Genomic DNA, 23,165 nt, shown 5'->3' on the forward strand with positions numbered 1-23,165 from the left:
AGAAATAAAAGTAGTTTTTGAAAATATGAATAAAAACAAGAACTCATTATATGTGACAACTCAGAAGACCTATAATAATGTAAATTAACTCAACAAACAGGCTTAACAGCAGATGAGACAAGAATGAAGGCAGTAAAAGACAGACCTGAAGCACTGATCAGTATCAAAGCACAGAGAGACAAAGAGAAAATAAGCAAGGGAGGCTGGCAGACATGAATAGAGTGAAACAGTTTAACAAAACATCTACTCAGTTTCTGAAGACAAGGGAAGAGAGAATGGAGCAGGGCTAAACATCTAGATAAAGCTGACAACTTCCCAGAACTGACAAAGATTTCAATCCATTGACTTATAAAGCCCAATAAATTCCCCCCCCCCCAAATAAACAGAAATTGAAATAAAGAGGACTTCACACCTGATCATGATTAAACTGCAGAGCACCACAGACAAGGAGAAAATCTTAAAAGCAATCATATAGTGCCCTAGCTGGTTTAGCTCAGCGGTTAGAGCATCAGCCCGAGGACCAGAGTCCCAGGTTTGGTTCCCGCTAAGGGCACGTACCTCGGTTGTGGTTCATCCCCGGCCCTGGTTGGGGTCATGTGGGTGGCAACTAGTTGATGTATCTCTCTCACACTGATGTTTCTCTCTCTCTCTCTCTCTTCCTCCCTCTCTGTCTGAAAATAAATGCAAAAGTGCCCTCGGGTGAGGATAAAAAAAAAAAGCAATCACATAGCCAAAGGCAGCTTCTCATCAAAGGGACAACTGTGTTCTCAGTGGCAATAACTGAGGGCAGAAAGCAATGGAACAGCACGTTCAACATGCTGATGCTGTGATCCTAGAATGCATACCTTCCAAAATGATCAAGAATAAGGAAGAAACAGACACGCTTTCAAAGAACCAAAACAGAGACTGTCACTATCAGTGCCTCACTAAAGGAAATTTGAAAGCAAAGATCAGCAAACTTATTCTGTAAAGAACCAGATAGTAAATATTTCAGGCTTTACAGGCCGTATACCTCTGTCACAACTACTCCACCCCTGGGACATAAAGAGACAAAAACAATATGTAAACAAACAGGTGAATCAACAAACCACAGCCTACAGGCCCAGTCCAGCCTGCTGCCTGCTTTTGCAAATAGCAGTGCGTTGACCCATTCCTACATATAAGCTATGGGCAGAAGAAAAGTGATTTGAGATAAAAGTTCTCATAGGTGAGAGTGTAAATGTGTAGTTCTAAACAAACATCATTGATAAAAAAGCTGTGCTACATATACACAATGGAGTACTATGCAGCTGTAAGAAAGAAAGATCTCTTATCCTTTGAGATGACATGGAGGACCTGGAAAGTATCATCCTAAGCGAAACAAGCCAAGCAGAGAAAGACAGATACCACATGATCTCACTTATTTGTGGAATATAATGATCATAACAGTCTGGGGAATAGGGTAGACCCAGAGACGTAGAAGTAAGGTACAGCCCTGGCCAGTTTGGCTCAGCAGTTAGAGCGTCGGCCTGCAGTCCCGAGAGACCCGGGTTCAGTTCCCGCTAAGGGCATGTACCTCGGTTGCAGTTTGTCCCCAGCCGTGGTTGGTCGTGCGGGTGGCAGCCACTCGATGTGTCCCTTTCACATCGATGTTTCTCTCTCTCTCTTCCTCTCTCCCCCTCCCACTCTACCTGAACAAAAAATAGAAAAATGTCCTCAGGTGAGGATAAAAAAAATAAAAAAAATAGAAGTAAGGTACAGACTGACAACCCTCAGAAGAGGGTGTGGTGGGGGGAGAGAAGAGATAAACCACAGAACTTATATGCATACACGCATAACCAATGAACACAGACAACAAAGCAGGGGATGGGGTGGGGGCATTGGGAGGAGGGTGTCAATGGGGAAAAAAAGGAGAAATATCTGTAACAAAAATAAAATAAACAAACATCGATTTATACAATCATCTCCTGTGAGGTAACAAAAAGTAAGATATAAAGTATCACATATACATATATAACACACATAAATATGGGGCGAGAGTAGCATATACGTCGGGAGGGAAGCTAACGTGTGGAGCCTCACACTGCTGAACAGGAGAGTAAAGTCATAACTAAGCACTGATTTTTCTAGTGTAAGCACTAAAATCAAATAACTTCAGAACATAAGGCGGAGAGGGATGTGAAAAAACAAAAGGCAATTGTAAGATCATAAAAAATTTAAATTGGTCTCTGCCCTCAGTTCCTGTCAGGGCTCCTGACACCCTGATCTCCTGGGTGACAGGAGTGTCTTTCGTTGTAATGAGGCAACTCTAGGAGGGCACCTGGGTGGCTCCTGGGTGGGGCTGGTCCCCAGGAAGAACAAGCCATGACTGGAAGCTGGGACTTTCTGGCCCACCTCCCACGCTCTTGAGGGAGAGGCTGAACACAGTTACTGAGCGATCGCGCCCACGTGGTGAAGCCTCCATAGATCCCAGCAGCCTGGGGTTCGGGGAGCTTGGGGTGGGTGTGCCGTGGAGGTGCTGGGAGAGGGGTGCCCCCACATGCCTTGCCCTGCACATCTCCTCCATCTGGATATTCACCTTGATCCTTATCACATCCTCTTATAATAAACATAAACAGTAAGTAAACAATTTTCTTGAGTTGTGATTTGCTCTAGCAAATTAATCGAACCTGAGGAGAGGGTCATGGGACCTCCGATTTGTAACCCGTCAGCCAGAAGAGTGATGACTTGAATTGCAACTGGCTTTGGAAGGGGGCAGTCTCGTGGGACTGAGCCTCGCACCTGTGGGATCTGAAGCTATCTCCAGGTAGGCAGTGTCAGAATCGAGTTAAATGGTTGGATACCCAGCTGGTGTTACAGAGAATTTGCTTCTTATGGGATAAAACTCCCTCACAGTGGGTGACCAGAAGTGTCAGAAGTATGAGTGTGGTAGTAGTGTGAGTAGTAAAGCAATCATCTGAAAACTACAGAACATTATTGAAAGAAATGAAAGATCATCTACATAAAAGAAAGACATCTTGTGTTCATGGATTGGAAGACTTAATATTGTTAAGATGACAATACTCCTAAACTGATCTATAGATTCAGTACAATTCCTATGAGAATCCCGTCTGACATCTTTGTAGAAAATGACAAGTTGATTCTAAAATTCATATGGAATTGCAAAGGATAGCCAAAACAATCTTTAAAAAGGAACACAATGTTTGCGGATTCATACTTCCCAATTTCAAGACTTACTACAAAGCAACAGTAATCAAAACATGTGGTATTGTAAGGCTAGACATTAGAAAGATTAAATAGAATTGACAGTCCAGAAATAAACCCACATGTCTATAGTCAACAGATTTTTTTATAGGGTTGCCAAGACCACTCAATGGGGAATAGCATTTTTCAACAAATGGTGCTTAATTAGCTGGATATCCACATGCAGAGAATTGAAGTTGAACCCCTACCTCACTCTGTATACAACTTACTCAAAATGGCTCAAAGATCTAAATGCAAAAGCTAAAACTATAAAGTTCTTAGAAAACAAGGCACTGCCCTGGTCGGTTTGGCTCAGTGGTTAAGAGCATTTTACTGAGGACCAAAGAGAGTCAGGTTTGATTCCAGTCAAGGGCACATACCTTGGCTGCTGTTCCATCCCCAGCCCTAGTTGGGATCATGCAGGAGGAAACCAATCGGTGTGTCTCTCTCACATCAATGTTTCTCTCTCTCCCTCTCCCCCACTCTATCTGAAAGTCAATGGAAAAATATCCTTGGGTGAGGATTGAAAAAAAGAAAAAAGGAAAACAAGGGCATAAATCTTTGTGACCTTGGATTTGGCCACTGATTCTTAGATGACACCAACAGCACAAACAACAAAAATATCAGCAAAATCTACATAATATTCGTTCCATTTAAGATTGAACTCACTGGCAAGGAAGAGTCGCTGTGGTAAGAGGGATGCCTATGTTACATTCCAAATATGCAGGCAGGAAAGCTCCCCACAAAACCAGAACAGTGAGCCCAGAAAGAGGACAATCCATCTGCCCTGGGGTCCACATGGTGTGCACACTAACTACACACACAGCTTTGAATCTTGGTGGTGTCACCAAAGGACTTGTAAGAGCACAGCACCCTAGAAAATTATCCTAATAACTGTTAACTGGTAACATCACAATTAAGAAGAAACTATACTCCATGTAAAAGGCATATGTAGCCCTACTAGAAAACCATTATGTGGTGTTTTTTTTTAACTTAAATATTACTGGATACTGACTTAAGACATGCTAGGAGGGATATTAAAAAAGCCTAAGAAGCCCAGCCGGTATGGCTCAGTGGTTGAGCATCAACCCATGTACCAAGAGGTTGCCGGTTCGATTCCCAGTCAGGGCACATGCCCAGTGGGGGGGCATGCTGGAGGTGGCCAATTGATGTTCTATCTCATCAATGTTTCTATCTCTCTCCCTCTCCCTTCTTCTCTCTCTAAAAATCAATAAAGGGAAAAAAGCCTAAGGAACAGTCTCTGGCTCTAAAGGCATTTGATTTGCAGCACTGCTAGAAAGAAAACACTTTATCACATAATTTCTAAAACAGTAGGAACAAAACCACACAACAGCAAGCAAAAGTCAGTTGACAAATCTGATATTAGTGTTCAGACTAAGGGAAGAAAAAAAGAAATCTCTATCATCTAAGGTGGTCAGAGAAGTCTTTATAAAAGGCCCACTAGCCTGGCTGGTGTGGCTCAGTGGTTGAGTGTAGACCCCTGCACCAAGAGGTTGCCGGTTCAATTCCTGGTCAGGCACATGTCCAGGTTATGGGCCCGATCCCCAGTGGGGAGCATGTAGGAGGCGGCCAATCGATGTTCTCTCTCATCAATATTTCTTTCTCCCTCTCCCTTTCTCTCTCTCTAAAATCAATAAACAAAATTTTTTTTAAATAAATAAAAGGCCCACTAAAATAAAAACAGATTGGAGGGGAAGGTCAGCCCACATATACACACAGTCTTCACATAGAGCTACAAATGTGTAAAAATAATCATGGGAGGTCAGAGAACCAGGTCAGGTCAGAGGAGAAAAAACTAGTTTGACTAGGATTTTACCCACTTTTGCAGGCATCTGAAGTATATATTAACCCTATACAAAAATGATTGTGTATTTGTATATGGGAAGACTTCCCTGCTTGATTTACCATAAATATACAGCAAACACAATTGGCATGAAGAGAGCTTTAGATATTTTAAATATAACAAATGTCTCTTTTCATCTAAAGCTAGAAATTATAACCAGTATTTTTAAAAATATATATATTTTTATTTTTAGAGAGGAAAGGAGAGAGAGAAACATTGATGTGAAAGAGAACCATCCATGAGCTGCCTCCTGCACGCCCCTTACTGAGAATCAAGCCTGCAACCCAGGCTTATGCCCTGACTGGGAATCACAGCAGTGACCTCGTGGTGCATGGGTCAACGCTTAACCACCGAGCTACACCTGCCAGGCATAACCAGTATTTTTTAATAGTAACACAAACCAACAGCTGTCCATAAATATACAAATGTTAATACCAGTAATTCCTGTTCTTTGGAATGATGGGAGACTTTGCTTCCTCGCTCTTTTCCTGTACTTGCCAAATAGAATTTTAAGAAAAAGGGCAACAGTTATTTTTTTAGGTACTACCTTTATAATTTAAAAAGAATTTTATTTTAAAAGCACACGTGTCGATATTCATAAATGTATGGAGTATCGCTGGAAGAATGCTAAGAAACTGGCCACAGTGGGAAACTGGGAAGTTGGGTGACTCATAGTGAAGGGGTCAGAAGATATACTTTGCAATGTATTCCTTTCTGTATCTTTTAAATTCAGTCTCATGTTTATTATCTATTTAAAAACAAACAGTTTTCGAAAACCCACAATGATGTGAAACAGGACGAACATTTAAATGTCCCCACTCGATCTGCATTGACTATTGATATATGTGGGAAGCAAAGCGTTCACAGGCGTGAACTGGAAATCTTTTCCTCCAGCCTTAGTGAGAGTTGTCAGAACTGATGTATTAACTGAAAGAACATATCCTTCGGAGGTAAATAAGGGTCTTGTCGGGGTAACTACACCGATCAGTGTTCCAAGGACGTCCCTGGGCACATGCAGCTGCCACCCGACTGCTGACTGTAGAACCCGTCCTTGATGCTAGCAGCCCATGACGAACGGGCACCAGACTGTGACCTCTAAGGGACCACAGACCCCGCAACTTCCTTGTGCTGCAACCGTCTCTTCCTCAAGTTGGCTTCTCATCCTTGTGGCCAGAGTGTACCCTGTGTGGTGACTAACACAGTGGAAGCTGGTGTCGGAGTCCTCACGATGCCATCTGTTAGAAATACAGCTGTGTTCCTTGCTCTTAAAGCCACGTCAACTTGCTGACAGGCGGGTATGAATGACCAGGAGAACCTGAAACCCGCTCTGGTGACAATATGCTAAAGTAACACAGCACTTTGTCATTTCATGTTACAATTAGCAAAAATCATGATGAGCTCCTTATTGGATCATTAAGGAAAACAGGAATGCAAATATGATCTTTTCAAAACTAGTGATGGAATCCAGCGTTAAGGTGCTATGTGGCCCACTTAGTCAACAGTTAAAACCCTCTGCCACTTGTTAGCTACAGATTGGCCATAGCAAATAAGTGGTTGTCACTTATTTGGAAGGAAGTCACACAAGCACTTGCAAAGATTTTAATTAGGAAAAAAGTGTTTTAAAAAATATTTAGCAGAATTATACTTTATGGGCCAAACATGCATCCACTTAAATTAATCAGGTTTCCTATCTTGTTTTTTAACTTTGTTCCATTTCATGGAGCATTAATATTAAATGCCTATAAAATACACTTCATTTGAAATGCTTTAAGTATAAAACACATAATTCAAGCACAAAACAACGCATTATGGTCTCATGAATACATTTACAAAACTCAGAAATGAAAAATTAACAGCTTCAAATAAGTAGATAATACTCTACAAAGGGTTGCTCAACAAGTGACATTTCAAACAAAGAAAAGCACACGCAGTGCCAGGTAGTGTTATCTTGTAGTAGTACTGCATGAGCTTTAAAAACAAAGTTTCAAATTCTAGTAGCAATATTAAATTGTTTTCTAATATTGCTGGATTAAAAATAGTATGAAGTCTTTAAGGTACTTATCAGAAAACTGTGACCTTCCAATTGGTAATGTGACTTTTAAAATATGCCAAGAGTGTAAATCATGAGCAACAACATGTAGCTGCCCATAAAGTCACATATTTCTTATCACTAATCTGCTACAATACTGGCCAGTACACAGGTATGACAGACAGACGTCTCTGGCTCAATGACAAATGTACTAATCGTAAATCTTATAAGAATTGCATGTAAAGTCCAAGAACAAGTAGGTTCTCCTCTGTTTTTTAAAAAACAAGAATAAAAGTCAGTATAAGTCAGATTTTTAACTTAAGTGAAAATTCATTTTTAAAAGTGTCAGAGCTGTATTCATCTTCTTTTTCAGCTGAAAGGGTGAAGCACAATAGCCACAACTTTGTTACAGACTAAAATCCAGCAGGTAATTCCAACACCACCTGAAAACAAAGAAATCCCACATAAGAGCACACCAAGTGTCCCGCCCACTGCCCCCACCTCTGCTACTTTTATCTTAGAGGAAATAAGAATAGTTCCACTCTTCTTGAGCAGTGCTGGGCTAAAACGAAGTTTGTACTTTGTGGGTTCGAGTGCATCGGACTTTCTACTAATTCACAGGGCTGCCTTCTTTACTAAGCAGGAACTACACAGAACAATGAGCACTGGTTTGAATTGCTCTTCACTGCCAGAGAAATATACTTTATTATTTATGATATTAACAGACTGTAAGCCCACTCTGTGAAACTATTTGGTCTTCCCTTCTCAAAAAAGCTTGCCCAGCCAGTGTGGCTCATTTGGTTAAGGGTCATCCCATGTACCAAGAGGTCACTGGTTCAATTCCTTGTAGGGGCACATGCCTGGGTTTTCAGCTCAATCCCCAGTAGGGGGCGTGCAGGAGGCAGCCGATTGATGTTTCTCTCTCATCACTGTTCTATCTCTCTCCCCCTCTCCCTTCATCTCTCTCTAAAATCAATAAAAACAGCCCTGGCCGGTTTGGCTCAGCGGTTAGAGCGTCAGTCTGTGGACCAGAGAGTCCCGGGTTCAGTTCCTGCTAAGGGCATGTACCTCGGTTGCAGTTTGTCCCCAGCCCTGGTTGGGGTTGTGTGAGTGGCAACCACTCGATGTGTCTCTCTCACGTCGATGTTTCTCTCTCTCTCTCTTCCTCCCTCCCGCTCTATCTGAAGATAAATGCAAAAATGTCCTCAGGTGAGGATAAAAAAAATAAAAATATAAAATCAATAAAAACATATAAAAAGAAAAGCTTTATAAATAAAGCAATGTTTACCCACACCTTTCTTGTACCACTGGTAAATGAGACACAGAAAGACAGGCTGCAAGAGTGGCCCGTGGCCTGCTGGCTGCCTGGAAGGGTGGCCTCCTGCACCAAGGACTGCCCTCAAGATGGAGTCCCGATGCCACACCAGCCGGTGTGACTCAGTGGCTGAGCCTTGACCCTGCACCAAGAGGTCGCTGGTTCGATTCCTGGTCAAGGCATATGCCTAGGTTGTGGGCCTGATCCCCAGTGGGGGGCATGCAGGAGATAGCCAATCGATATTCTCTCTCATTGATGTTTCTATCTCTCTCTCTCCCTCTTCCTTCTTCTCTCTCTAAAAATCAATAAAGAAAAAAATAATAATAAAGAAAAAAAAGACTGCCCTGGCCAGTTTGGCTCAGCGATTAGAGTGTTGGCCTGCGGTCCCAAGAGACCCAGGTTCGGTTCCCGCTAGGGGCATGTACCTCGGATGTAGTTTGTCCCCGGCCCTGGTTGGGTCATGTGGGTGGCAGCCACTCGATGTGTCCCTTTCATGTCGATGTTTCTCTCTCTCTCTCTCTTCCTCTCTCTCCCTCCCACTCTATCTGAACAAAAAATGGAAAAATGTCTTCGAGTGAGGATAGAAAAAAAAAGATTGAGTCCTGAAAAGAGGTGGGGGAAGGGACGGGGGCGTGGGTAAATCTAAACAGTCATCACTGTTAATTTAGTAATTCACCTCCAGCATTATCACAAATCATTACCAAAGACTGACTGACAAGAACATGTGCTACAATATTATCCTTGGTAGAAAAAATTAGTACCTCAATAAATATCTTTTAAGAGGGAAATTAGCTAATTATAACACATCCAAATGAAGAACAGCTATTCACAGTTCCTTAATAAAGAAAAGTTTATTGATAGGAGAAAAGGCTTACAATATAAAGTAAAAAGGGACAAAAAATTGGACAACCTTAACTATACGAGGGTGGGTGGAACAGGTCTACAGCTGTTTGTATAGAAAATATATAATACCAGAGAAATTATAACACGAGGATAAACTCTGCTTGTGCGCTCACAACTGTAACCCTACCTCTGCCCACCCCCATATAAAAACAAATAGGAAAAAAAGACTGGAAAATGTGCCCAAATGTTGAGAGGGGTTATCCATGGCTAACGGTTTTTTTTCTTATATTAGTAGTCATTCTACAATGACATGTACTACATTTAACACCCAAAAGAAATTACTTTTCAAAAATAGAAGCATGGCTGAGAGCCGCAAACGCTCTCACTGCGCACAGAGCTGACAGCGGGCGCGGAATTTGGGAGCCTGAGCAGTGCTTGGATACACAGGGCAAGGGCTGCGGCTCGGGCGAGTCCAGAGGCAGACCTGGGCTGGAGTCCCGCTCTCTACCTAACATTTCAGGGACAGCAGGCCAGTGCAGTGACTTCTCTGGATCTGTTCCCTCACTGCAAGCCTCGCGGGCTGAGACACAAAGCACTGCTCCCAGGTGCGTGGACGAGGACGTCAGGCCGACTTGGGCTTCTACTTCACACCTCCTCGTGAATCTCTCCACATTCTCCCACTGTGTTTTCCAGAAAACTCTTACCTGCGACTCTAGTGGGAAATGCGACCAGGCGGTCCAGCGGCGTTATCCACTTACTTGGCACCACGGCCACAGGAACAGAGTAGTACTTCCAGATGAGGGAGACCATCAGGGCGGCCTGCGAAGACACTGTGGTGAGTGCAAACCACCTGCGGTCATGCAACCAGTCACCACTGCAAGGGGAGGGAACGTGAAAACAGACTAAGGACACTCCACACCGATGACCTCAAGCCCTATCAATCCAGCCCCTACATCGATAATAGTAGTTGACCCTTGAACAACACAGGTTAGGGGCACCAACCCCCGACACAATAAAAATCTCAGTGTAACTTTTGACCCTCCAAAAACGTAACTACTAATAGCCTACTGTTCACTGGAAGCCTTATCAGTAACATAAACAGTCAATGAACACATATTTTATGTTATATGTATCATATACTGTGTGCTTAGAATAAAGTAAGCTAGAGAAAAAAAACGTTATTAAGAAAATCATAAAGGCCCGGCCAGTGTGGCTCAGTGGTTGAGCTTAGACCCATGCACCTAGAGGTCGCTAGTTCGATTCCTGGTCAGGGCACGTGCCCAGGTTGTGGGTCTGATCCCCAGTGGGGGGCATGCAGGAGGCAGCCAATCAATGTTCTCTCTCATCAATAATTCTATCTCTCTCTCCCTCTCCCTTCCTCTCTCTCTAAAATCAATAAAGAAAAAAAAAATTTCTTTTAATCAATAAAGAAAATAAATTAAAAAAAAAAAAAAAAGAACTCCAAAGGAGTTGCTTCAGTGTTCATTTGCTTTTTTTAAAAAATCCCGATATTTAACAATTCTACTCAAGAGAAAGGCCTTCTTTTTTTTTTTTTTTTCAATCCTCACCCGAGGACATTTTTCCATTCCTTGTACAAATAGAGTGGGAGGGAGAGAGAGGAAGAGAGAGAGAGAGAGAGAGAGAAACATCGATGCGAAAGGGACACATCGAGTGGCTGCCACCCGCACGACCAACCAGGGCCGGGGACAAACTGCAACCGAGGTACGTGCCCTTAGCGGGAACCGAACCTGGGTCTCTCTGGACCGCAGGTGGATGCTCTAACCGCTGAGCCAAACCGGCCAGGGCGAGAAAGGCCTTCTTTAAGTCTAACTTACAAATTCAGAGTGTTCAGAGTTACGTGCTGGCAGGACCACTCAGCACAGCAGCTGAAGGGGGAAAAGCCTGAATTCCCTGGCCTGGATTCCAGGGGCTGAACAGTTCTGGAACAAAGACCATCACTAACTTTAATGACCCCGGTGACACAACAGGACACTTACTTGCAATATGTAGAAAGCAACGCTTATAACCCATTTTATCTTGGCCAGCTGAGCGGTCCGTGCTTTCACTGGAAGAAAAAACAGGACAAAATGACTATATCGGTCCTGAAGAGGGAAGAAAATATTCACGTACACAGAAATGTTATTTCCTTTCACATACACTAATTATGTATGCAAATATAAATGTCTTAAGTCACCCCCTATGCTATTATTTAAAATAGAATCACACAGAGATTGTGAGATGTGAAGCTTTAATTTTGAAAAACTTTAAGGCTATTCATCTAAATCAGTCTTTTTACAATGTACTTACCAACAGGACGAAATGTTCCTCCCTGATCTCCCGGTCTACACTGTACTCTCATCCATAAAGGAGAATCTAGCTTGCCTCAGGCCCGGCAGGTCCCTCTGCAGGTTTTACTAGCCATGCAGACAGCTGTCTCACTGTCACGCTCTGGGCACACAGGCTGCCCTGTGAAAATCGTCTTCTTTACAGCAGATATTAGCGACAGTGGCAAACATAAAAATAAGTAAGACCTGAGCCCTACCCGGAGTCTACACTAGGATAAGGATACTGCTGGGCACTTTCTAGAGAGCGGAACAAAAGCGCTCCTGAGAATCCATTTGGAGATTTTTTTCTAGGCTTCTCTCAGAACTGTTGAATTTGAAAATGACAAACTAAAAACTTGGCTCTGAAGAAACTCTAAGAGTATCCTGGATGTTTCAGTGTTTAGAAAGCAAAGGATCACCAGCTAATAAAGAAAAAGTAGTAATTACTATTGGGTTTCTTCAAGACAACTTAAAATTCTATATTAACACTTAGAACAACCAAGCATCAGTACACATACTGTATAATCTCTATATAAAGACTTCTCTGGGAGTCAGCGCCTATGAAGCTTTCCAAACTCCAAATGAAAACAGTACCGTGAGGGAGCATCTGAAGTCTTGCTTCCCAGCAATGTCATCAGTTTGGTTCAAATCAACTCTTATAAAAATTAAAGGGAAAAACAAAAACAAAAAAACACAACAAAAACTGCACCATGAGTTTTGAGCTTATCTGTCATCTTGTTGATCTTTCTTTCCAGCCTGGCGTATCTGGCAAACTCGTCCATCATGTTGACGGTGGAGAGCTCCTGCTTCATGTCCTGGATCTCTGCTCTCATCTGAGACTCCTGCTCCGCATCCTTCTGCAGCACCCTGGACATCTGGTGGAGTGGACAGTGAGATGGGGCCTTTCCACTTGGGGACAATTCTCCCTCACCTCCCCCACCATCCTACCTGCAGCCTCTTTCAGCCGGGCAGGCTGCCCTTTACCCAGACAGCCAGCCTCTGCTACCTTGGCCTGGTCCTGCTGCCTACAACTGCAAAAATAAAAAACTCCCTCCGATTTGAATCCCTATTCACATATTTTTCTGTTAGAAGACATGCCAATGGATTGCTACGGCACATATGTGTATCTTTCACTACAACTATAAAATTGTAATTATAAAATAAAAAATGTGCCCTGGCCGGTTTGGCTCAGCGGTTAGAGCATCGGCCTGCAGTCCGGAGAGACCCGGGTTCGGTTCCCGCTAAGGGCATGTACCTCGGTTGCAGTTTGTCCCCGGCACTGGTTGGTTGTGCGGGTGGCGACCACTCGATGTGTCCCTTTCACATTGATGTTTCTCTCTCTCTCTGTTCCTCTCTCTCCCTCCCACTCTATCTGAACAAAGAATGGAAAAATGTCCTCGGGTGAGGATGACAAAAAAAAAAAAAACAGATTAAAAAAAAAAAATGTTTCCATCCCCAGAGCTGTCATTCAGGTACAGGGACAATACATTTTCTTCCCTCTCTGAAGAATTCAGTCCTAAATTAGGTAGGCAGAGCAGGATGGGGGTGCAGAGTGCCAGTGATGAGGACTCAGAGCCCAAGCACCCCCGAAAAGGGACACCCTGGCAAGGAGGGAGGCGCTCGGGGAGGGGGTCAGAGCCAAGCACAGTGATATGGGGGTCTCTCTCCAAGAAAGTATAGCCTGACGTGGGAGTCAGAGCCTGAGCAGGATGAGGGGCACATATGTGATAAGAGGAAGGTACCCGGCCAAACAGGCTATCAGAGCCACCCTGGACAGGGGGTGGCAGTGGGAGAGTAGTTAGAAAGGATTCATCAAATAAATACATTAAAGATAACGGGAGCCGGTTTTCACAGTCAGGCCTACGGTGCCTGCGCAGAGCGTGTGGCTCGCTGGGACTCTCGCCCCGCCCTCCACCATGTCAGTCCCTAGCGCCTGCGCAATGCACACGGCTCCAGGAGACCCTCTCTCGGCCCTCTCCGGGCCAATCCTCAGGCACCTGTGCAGTGCGCCTCCTGCACCCCACGCACAACCGGTCAGGCAGGAAAGTCTTTGCCCCTCTTCCCCTCGACCGCCTTTGGCTAAAGAAAGTTCTGGATCGCCTACCAAATTAAAAGGCTCTCTCGTCCATGTGTCCTGAACCAGCTTGAAGGGAAAAAAGCAAGAACTCTCAGGAAAATTCCAAGTCAACACCAGGCACTAGGGTGTCCTTATCCAAGCACGCACCCCACCCCAATATTCGACTGAGATCCACAACCCACCTCAATACTTGACCGAGATCCCCTCCCACGACCTTGCAAGGTTTCGCAGGACAGAGGATTCCTGACGTTAGTATTCCTCAAGGGCCTCAGGACAGGGGCCCAGGGGATTAGTTGTGCATCCTTCCTTTGCTTCTGGCTGGATGGAAACCATCAGAAACATTGCAAGAAGGTTATAATCTGAAGTCCAGGAGTGTGGTCCATTCCCAATCAAACTGTTTTTCTTTAGGGCGTCTTTCCCACTTGGATGCTCAAATCAGGACCTCTGATGGTGCAGCCTCTACTGGTCATGAAGAACCAGTATTGTTCCTTACAGCTTTTCATTGACCCTCATCACAAAGCCTGTGACCAGACAGAACAACAGGGGCTGTACTCTGCTAAGATAATCTGAACCTGGCTAACAATCCCAGCAAACAGTGCTACAACCAAAGGAAAGAGGTTTAAGAAAGCTAGCTGCTTTGCCCTGGCCGGTCTGGCTCAGCAGTTAGAGCCTGCAGACCAGAGTCGCGGGTTCAATTCCGGTCAAGGGCATGTACCTCTGTTGTGGTTCATCCCCAGCCCTGGTCAGAGTGGTGCCAGAGGCAACCAGACAATGTGAGACACATCAATGTTTCTCTCTCGCTCGCTCCCTCCTTCCCACTCTATCTTAAGATAAATAGAAAAATGTCCTCGGGTGAGGATTAAAAAAAAGAAAGCTGCTTTGAGCTTAGAAAGGTTATGCAGCCTGTAAAAAGCAGCAGGATGTGACACCAGTGCAAATCCATGATGAATAGCCACCCTTACAGGGCAGAAGCTCACCCATGTCTAGACTGCAGCAATAACCTCTTGTGACAGTGTTCGGTGTAGGCTTGGTGAAGGAGCCTGAGATGACAGATCTTATTTATAGCTGTTGACATACCCCAAAGACACACTCCAACTCCTCCCTCAGCTAAGGATAAATGACAAACAATCCATAGAGGAATATAATACACAGCCTCTGAGCAGTTGAGATTAGTTGCATGTAGCTCCAATATGAGGTGAAATGGGATGGGGTACATAAGAATGGAGGTGATACTGCAAGAAAGATGGACAGAAAACCCACAGAATGGAAGACAGTATCTGCAAATCACATATCAAATAAGGAGTCAGTATTCAGAACATACCAAGTACTCCTAATTTGCCCAGCTGGTGGCTCAGTGGATTGAGCATTGTGCCAGGAACTGAGAGGTCCCGGTTCAAATTCCTGTCAGCGCACACACCGTGGTTGTGGGCTTGATCCCCAGTTGGGGGCATGCAGGAGGCAGCCGACTGATGTTTTTCTCTCACATCAATGTTTGTATCTCTCTTCCTTCCTCTCTCTCTCTCTAAATAAATAAATAAATAACTCTTAATTCAACAACAAAAAACAGCCTCTCACTCCTGCTGTGAGCCTACAGAGGGTGCCTTTCCCGTGGGGACAGCTCCTGGTGCCCAATTTAAAAATGGCCAAAGGACTGAATAGACATTTCTCTAAAAAGATAAAAATGGTCAATAAGCACATGAAATGATGTTCAACATCACTAATCATTAGAAAAATGCAAATCAAAACCATAATAATATACCATTTTGCACCTATTAGAATGGATATTATCAAAGCAACAACCTAAAATGACAAGTTGCAAAGAATGTGGAGAAATTGCAACTCTTGTGCAATGATGGTAAGAATATAAATGGTATAGCTGCTGTGAAAAATAGAATGGTAGTTTCTCAAAAAAATTAAATGTAGAATTATCATATGATCCAGCAATTCCACTTCTGGGTATTTACACAAAAGAACTGAAAACAGTCCAGCCAGTGTGGCTCAGTGGTTGAGCGTCAACCTATGCACCAAGAGGTCGCCAGTTCGATTCTGGGTCAGGACACGTGCCCAGGTTTTGGGCCCAATACCCAGTAGGGGACATGCAGGATGCGGCCAATCGATGTTCTCTCTCATCAATGTTTCTATCTCTCTCCCTCACCCTTCCTCTATCTCTCTCTAAAATCAATAAAGGAAAAAAAAAAAAAAAAAGAATTGAAAACAGAGACTCACATAGATATTTGTACACCAATGTTCTACTAGCATTACAACAGCCAAAAGGTGGAAGGACACAAATGCCCATCAAAAGATGAACAAATAAACAAAATGTAATACATAGAATGGACTAATATTCAGCCTTAAAAAGGAATGCAGCTTTTTCTTCCTTCTCTCTCTCCCCCCTCTCTCTTTTCTATTTCTTTTAAAAAAATGTTCTGTAAAAAAAAAGGAATGCAATCCTAACACTTGCTACAAGGATGAACCTAAAGACATTATGCTATTACACTTATATGAGGCACTTACAGTAGTCAAATTCATAGAGACAGAAAGTAGAATGGTGGCCGCCAGGAAGTGGGACAATGGGGAATTAGCGTTTAATGGGTACAGTTTCAGTTTAGGAAGATGAAAAACTTCTGGACTTGGATGGTGGTGACGGCTGCACAACAATGTGAATGTACTTAATGGCATTGAACTGCACACCTAAAAAGGATTAAATGGTTCATTTTATGTATACATGGGACCAGTAGGTCCCTTACAGCACACTTTTTTACCACAATTTTTTAAAAAAGAAGATGGGCAGGGGCCAGCTCTTCGAGTCTTTTGTGCAATTCTAAAAACTTGGGACATCATCTTAAGGACTAAGCAGCATCAGGAAAGGTTCTAAAGGGGTGGATGGGGGCTAAGAGAGATGTCTCTATGCCTCAGGTCAATAGGTGTAGTAAGGCCTAGAACAGAGCTTTACACGAAACAGGCACTCAATAAATACTGGTAGAACAAAACATAAAGAAGTAGAAATCCTGCCTAGTCTTAAACAGCCACCCCACCACCACCAGCAATTTATACCAGGAGTGAAAAGCAGGGAGAACTGAGTTTCCCAGAATAAGTTGCAACCCGTGCACCCAATCTTTGAGGTCTCAGTCTGGGTCAGACAGCCCCTCACTCCCGCTGTGGGCAAAACAGAGGGTGTCCTTTCCTGGGGAAGAGCTCCCTATGATTCTCCCACACACTTCCCCCCCACACCCCACCCCCGCCATCAAATTTGCCACGGAACCCCTATTAATGCTCCAGTAGGCAGAGGAGCAGAACTAAAAAAATCACAAACTAAAGATCAAACTTCCAACCCAACAGACACTAGCTGGATGGGTTTTTGAGTCAGGCTCTTCTGGGAGGTAAAGGAAGATGGTATGATATTCACTTCCCACAGCAGCCTAACAGCTGGACGCGAGGTAATGTAGTCAACCTTGGCAAAACGCTCCGCTGAGACGGTGCTCCCCAGCGCCCATAGCTCCCCTGAATAGAGGACGCATCACACAATACCGTACTTAGATTCTCCGTGGACACTGCCAACTACCCCACCCATCCCTCGGAATGCGGGCTCCTGCACCCTTAGATCCGCCTCTCCGGTACCTGGAAGAGCTGGCACTACCTGCAAGGAAGGCCAAGGCCTCCGGCAAACCCTGGACGCGGTGCTGCGCAGGGCACAGTCCCCCTAGCAGCCGAGGGCTGCTGGAAGCCTTCAGAGACAAACAACGGAAATGAGTGCAGATGGCAGGTGAACACTAAGAACTCCCAGCCTGAACATTGCTGCCACGTGAAAACGTGGCCAAGTGTTGCCATTTTATTAATTTATTTTGGTATTTCTTTCGTAAAACACTCAAGGGCCCAACCAAGACGCTTCTGCAGGCCAAATGCGGGCATCACGCGGCCAAGTGTGAGACCCCTGTGTCTACGCCAGGTTCAGCGAAGACTGAGGCTGCGACCCACCGGCCCCTAGAAGGCCAGGCAGCCACTTACGAAGGAGGAGAAGGACGGGAGGAGGATCCTGAGGACATTGCACCCAAACACAAAGCTGAGTACCAGCAGCCACGCCCAGCGGTCGGCCTCCACGGCGCTCATCCCGGACGCTCCCAGCAGCTTGAGCTCCACTACAGCAGATGCGTGGGGACCACGCCGTCTCTAGCGCCCACGCCTGCGCAGTGAGGCCTAGTCCGCCGCGCCTGCGCACTGCGCAGCGCGAATGGGGAGGCGGGTCCGCCTTTTCCATTTGGTCCCGGCTTATACCTCTTCCCTGGCCTTCTGGGCTTCCGTAGCCTGCTCCCACGCACCACTACTCCCGCGAGACGTTTTCCAAACTCGGGTGGTTCGTCTACTAGTGTCTCTAGTTTGAGTGTGTCTGCAAACCACTTGTGTTATTATGTAATTAATACTTTCTTTAAATTGACTCACTTGTTTTATTTTAAGTACAAAACTACCGTGATTACAGTAGCAGGTATCTTTAAAAAGAAATGTTTCCTAAGTAGTTATATGTAAAGTATATTTTTACATGTCAAAACTAAACACTAATAAATCTAAAGTTTCCAAAACTGCATACCTAATTAAACATCACTGTTTACAATCAGCCTGTAACAAACTAGTTAACCTACATTTAGGTGAAGATGGGGTATAACAGCAAAAGAATCCCAATTTGCATTTATGTATATCTATGTATTTATGTATAGTAAATAAAAGATGTCTACCTGCCTCTTCTGCCATGGCTGGAGCCTAAGGGCTAAAACCTAATCACAATGGATCACGGAGCTGTGGTTCTACAAATTTCTGTTTCCAGAAAACATGTGAAGTGAAGCTTAATAGCGGTAGGATGAAGTCTTTCCATGGAAACGCAGCTTGGCTAGTAGGTGATGCTAAACTAACCAAAACAAACGGCTTGGAGCCTGCCTCTCCTCCATAGCCTTCCTCTCCAGCTGGACCATCCACAGCTGCAGCCAGGCTACTGGCTCCTTGACAAACTAGAGATTTAGAAGAATTTGCAGAAACTACCTTCTGGAAAGTTACGGCAGCGCCTCCGCTCTCTGCCTTTCAGGCCGAAGAGGTGAGTTTCAGCTGTTCCCCACCCCACTATCACATACCCCCAGGAGGAGGATCATCAATTTCTGGTGAGGCAAGAATTTGACAGAAAACACCAGACAAATGTCCTTGAATGTGTAGCAGTGATGGGAGAGGATCTGGCCCTTCAGGGGCTTCATTGGGACAGCTCTCAAAAAGAGCACTCACAATGGAGGACTGAATTTTCCCACCAACATGTGGAAAGAAAATACGAAATCCAAGACATCTCAGTAGGAATCAGTCTAGATCTAGTAACCAGAGATGTGCTCAGTACTGAGTGACAGGGTCAGTTACTGAAGACAGCCAACACAAAGTGGATTCTTCTCAAGACAGGCACACCCAGACAGCACTGAAATACAAGGTGAAACAAGATGGCCTCAACTATTCCCAACACAGCCCTGGCTGGTTTGGCTCAGCGGTTAGAGCGTTGACCTGCGGTCCGGAGAGACCCGGGTTCTGTTCCCGCTAAGGGCATGTACCTCGGTTGCAGTTTGTCCCTGGCCCTGGTTGGGTCGTGTGGGTGGCAGCCACTCGATGTGTCCCTTTCACGTCGATGTTTCTCTCTCACTTCCTCTCTCTCCCTCCAGCTCTATCTGAATAAAAGGTGGAAAAGTGTCCTCGAGTGAGGATAAAATAAAAATAATTAAAAAAACTATTCCCAACACAGTGACAACGGAGGGGACAAAGAAAAGAAACAATTTAGTGGGAACTTAGTTTACCTATTCTTTGCTTTGCCCACTTGGTTTTACTAAATGAAGATGATGATGATGATGATGATGATGAGTACATACAGTGTTGAATTAAAGAGCAGAATGACGATCTTTCCAGAATGAATTAAGTAAAATCTGCAGTGTTTATTTCCATGACTAGCACAAAATAAGCTCAGGCAGTTACCTTGAATGCACAGATTTTATAGCCATTATATTGCTCACTAGCTGTCAGAGTCCTGGATTTGTCCCATATGTTGGCAGCCTGTTTTAGAATCCAGGATGCATTAATGAAGTATGAGGATCTCTTGGAAAATTGCATTCTAGCACAGCTGAATATTCAAGCATTCCCTTTGTGAGCACACACATATGTGCAATGTAAATGTGTATGTGTGTGTTAGGAGCTAATGAGAAAAATATAACACTGTAGTTTGAGCAATTTTGCCGTTTTTTAAACTTGTTAAAAATTTTGTGCAAGATTTTCAAATGCAAATGTTACATTATACGTAATGGCAGCACTGTTAATATTGCTAGGTAGTTGTTGAACAACATTGTGAATATACTAAATGCCCTGTATTGTACCCTTAAAGTGGTTAATTGCATGTTATATAAATTTCACCTCAATTTTTAAAAATTGCTTGAACCACCCTGGCCATGTAGCTTATTTGGTTAGAGTATCGCCCCCGTATGCCAAGGTTGTGGGTTTGATCTCTGGTAAGGACACATATAAGAATCAACCACTGAATGCATAAATAAGTGGAGCAAATCTCTCTCTCTCTCTCTCCCCAATCAATTAAAAAACTAAAAATTGCTAGAACCAAATAACCCTTAAAATGCTTATTTTGGCCTAGCCAGAGTGGCCCAGTTGGTTGAGTGCCCTCCTGTGCATTGAAAGTTGCCGGTTCAATTCTCAGTCAGGGCATGTACCTGGTTTGCAGGTTTGATCCCTGGTCGGGGAGCCTATGGAAGGCAACCAATTGATCTCAATCTCTCTCTCTCTCTTTCTCTCCCTCCCACTTTATCTGAAGATAAATGGAAAAATATCCTCAGGTGAGGATTTTAAAAAAGATTTATACTGTGTCCAGAAATTTATCTCTAAATAAGCCTTTCATTAGCTTTTTATTTTTTTGTTTTGTTTTTTTCTTTTTCTTTTTGTGGTACATACCCCTAGCGGGAACCGAACCCAGGACTCGCTGGTCCTCAGGCCGACGCTCAACCACTGAGCCAAACTGGCCAGGGCTCACTAGCTTTTTAAAAAAATAATTTCAGCCCCGTCAGGTTTGGCTTAGCGGTTAGAGCGTTGGCCTGCAGTCCAGAGAGACCCGGGTTTGGTTCCTCGGTTGCAGTTTGTCCCCAGCCCTGGTTGGGTCGTGCGGGAGGCAGCCACTCCATGTGTTCCTTTCACATCAATGTTTTTCTCTCTCTCTTTCTCCCCCTCCCTCCCACTCTATCTGAACAAAAAATGGAAAAGTGTCCTCAGGTAAGGATAAAAATAATAATTTCAAACATATAGAGAAGTTGCAAAAAATAACAATGCTGTCAAGAACACTAAATACTCTTACTTCTTCGATTCACCTACTTGAACATTTTACCCCATTTACTATATCACATTCCCTCTCTCTCTCTTTCAGTACATGACTATGAATAGTCTCTTAGATAATCACAGTACATTCGACAACCTCAGTAAACATTGATACAATACTTTTCTCCAGCTGCCATTTGTGTTCCAGTTTGGTCAGCTGACTGGATAATGTCCTTTGTAGCATTTTCCCCCTCCAGTACAAGATCCAGTCCAGGGTCAGGTATTGCATTTAATTGACATGTCTCTTTTGCTTCCTTATCTGGAACATTTCTGTAGATTTTATCTTTTATTACACTGACATTTTTGAAGATGTAGTTCCCCTAAAAAATAAAATTAAATAAAAACCAAGAAACTGCCGACCTATTTTCCAAAGTGGTTTAGCCTTTTACATTCCAACCAACAGGGTTTGAATCCAGTTCCTCCACATCCTAATGTCAGTCTTTTACAGTCATTCTAATAGGTGTGTAGTGGTACCTCACTAAACTCTTCTGCTATATTTATATTTCCCTAATGACTACTGATATCGAGCAGCATATTTGTGCCAGTCCCTCTCTGATGTTATTTTCTTTTAAATGCAGATAGGATAGAGAAGGATCAATTTTAATATTACCCTGCTGCCCCCAATTGTTCTCTCCGAAAGCAACCACCGGCACCACTTTCTTGTGTATTTTTCCTGAGATATGCAATGAGTGTATAACTTCATATTTGATATAACTATATATTCAATAGGTGCTATGGAGAAAAGAAGGCTGAGACTGGAGATAAGAAGTTGCCCTTTTAAAAGGAAAAGTCGGGAAAGGCCTCATTCAGAGGGTGAAGTTTGTGCAAAGACAGGAAGGAGACTGAGGAAGAGAGCTGCAGTGATCTGAGGGAACAGTGACAAGGACCGGAAGCAAGGAGTGCGGGGCCTATTTCAGGTTCAGAGGGTGAAACAGTGCGCAGTGGTGAAAATCACTGATGTGGGTGATGTGAGCCAGGTCACTCTAAGGCTCTAAGGATTTCAGGCTTTCTTTCTTTTTTTTACTGGCACAGAATACTTTTTATTATTTATTTTATTAATTTATTGTTGTTACAAAAGTTTTTCCTTCAGGCTTTCTTGATGGAGAAGGGAAGACACTAGAGTTATTGATCAGGAGTTACATAGCCTGACTAATGGTTTTCAAAATTCACTTCCTCAGCAACAAAGATGCCTCATATTTTTTTCTCTCAGTAGCTCAGTATTCCATCATGTGAAGGTGCCACACATTTTATCCAGACCTCTCAAGTGATCGACATGTGGTCTATTTCCAATCTTTTGGATTCAAAAGTAGCCTTTTTCTTCCTCTCCAAGAATTCCAGCTGACAATTTTTCTGATTAAAAAGTTTTCTATAATCACTCAACTCAATTCCTTCTTTTGAATGTAATTATTTCTGCCTGGCCAGTATGGCTCAGTGGCTGACCTACGACCCTTGCACCACAAGGTCTCCAGTTCCATTCCCCAGTTAGGGCACATGCCCAGGTTGTGGGCTTGATCCCCAGTGGGGGGACAAGCAGGAGGCAGCCCATCTATGTTCTTTCTCATCCATGTTTCTTTCTCCCCCTCTCCCTTCATCTAAAAAAAAAAAGGAAAAAAGATAAACGCAATTATCTCTTCATTAAAGAAAGAGTAACGTGCGGTCTGATTCCAGGGTTCACAGCTCAGAACCCCAGTTTAAAGCCTTTCTGCTTTAAAAAGGTGCTTATGTGAGCAACTGGTGAAAATGGGACAGGAGCTGGGTGGGCGTGCTTTCAGCTTCACTTCAGCTCCAAGAGGGAGAGGCGGGCCGGGGAGGTTTGGGGGGGGGGGGTTGCCAGTGGACGTGTCTCGGGGACCCTGCAACCCTGGCTCCGGAAGGAATGGATGGTCCAAACCTAACCAGAAGGAGCCAGGCAACACCGCCGCGGGCCAGCCGCGAGTCCCGAGACGTCGCAAAGCCCCGCACCTGCGCACTGGCACCGCACGAGAGTTGCCCGCTCCCGCTTTCCTTCCCACGACCTCCCTTCCAGCGCCTGCGCACTGCGGCCCGCTTCCCGCAGGCCTGCGAAGCTAGCAAGCCCCGCTCTCCTTTCTTGCCGACTGAAGTGGGAG

The 23,165-nt window shown here is 44.1% G+C and overlaps 1 protein-coding gene across 3 annotated transcripts; it reads right to left on the reverse strand.

The window, feature by feature from the left end:
* Positions 1-5,762: 5,762 nt before the first annotated feature.
* GET1 (guided entry of tail-anchored proteins factor 1) lies at positions 5,763-17,842 on the reverse strand. 3 transcript variants are annotated; one of them, XM_036243349.1, is made up of 5 exons: positions 17,743-17,842; positions 12,307-12,472; positions 11,271-11,338; positions 9,978-10,092; positions 5,763-7,558 (listed from the first exon to the last, which is right to left on the reverse strand). In XM_036243349.1, exons 1-5 carry the CDS (start codon positions 17,779-17,781, stop codon positions 7,485-7,487), a joined length of 462 nt encoding a protein of 153 aa, XP_036099242.1. In that variant the 5' UTR covers positions 17,782-17,842; the 3' UTR covers positions 5,763-7,484. The 3 variants fall into 3 exon arrangements, with proteins under 3 accessions (XP_036099242.1, XP_036099241.1, XP_036099243.1); XM_036243348.1 differs by having other exon boundaries at positions 17,680-17,842; XM_036243350.1 differs by lacking the exon at positions 17,743-17,842 and adding an exon at positions 17,312-17,327.
* Between the last annotated feature and the right edge of the window lie 5,323 nt (positions 17,843-23,165).

This window comes from Molossus molossus, unplaced genomic scaffold (assembly GCF_014108415.1).
Source record: "Molossus molossus isolate mMolMol1 unplaced genomic scaffold, mMolMol1.p scaffold_m16_p_5, whole genome shotgun sequence".
Taxonomy (NCBI): Eukaryota; Metazoa; Chordata; class Mammalia; order Chiroptera; family Molossidae; genus Molossus; species Molossus molossus.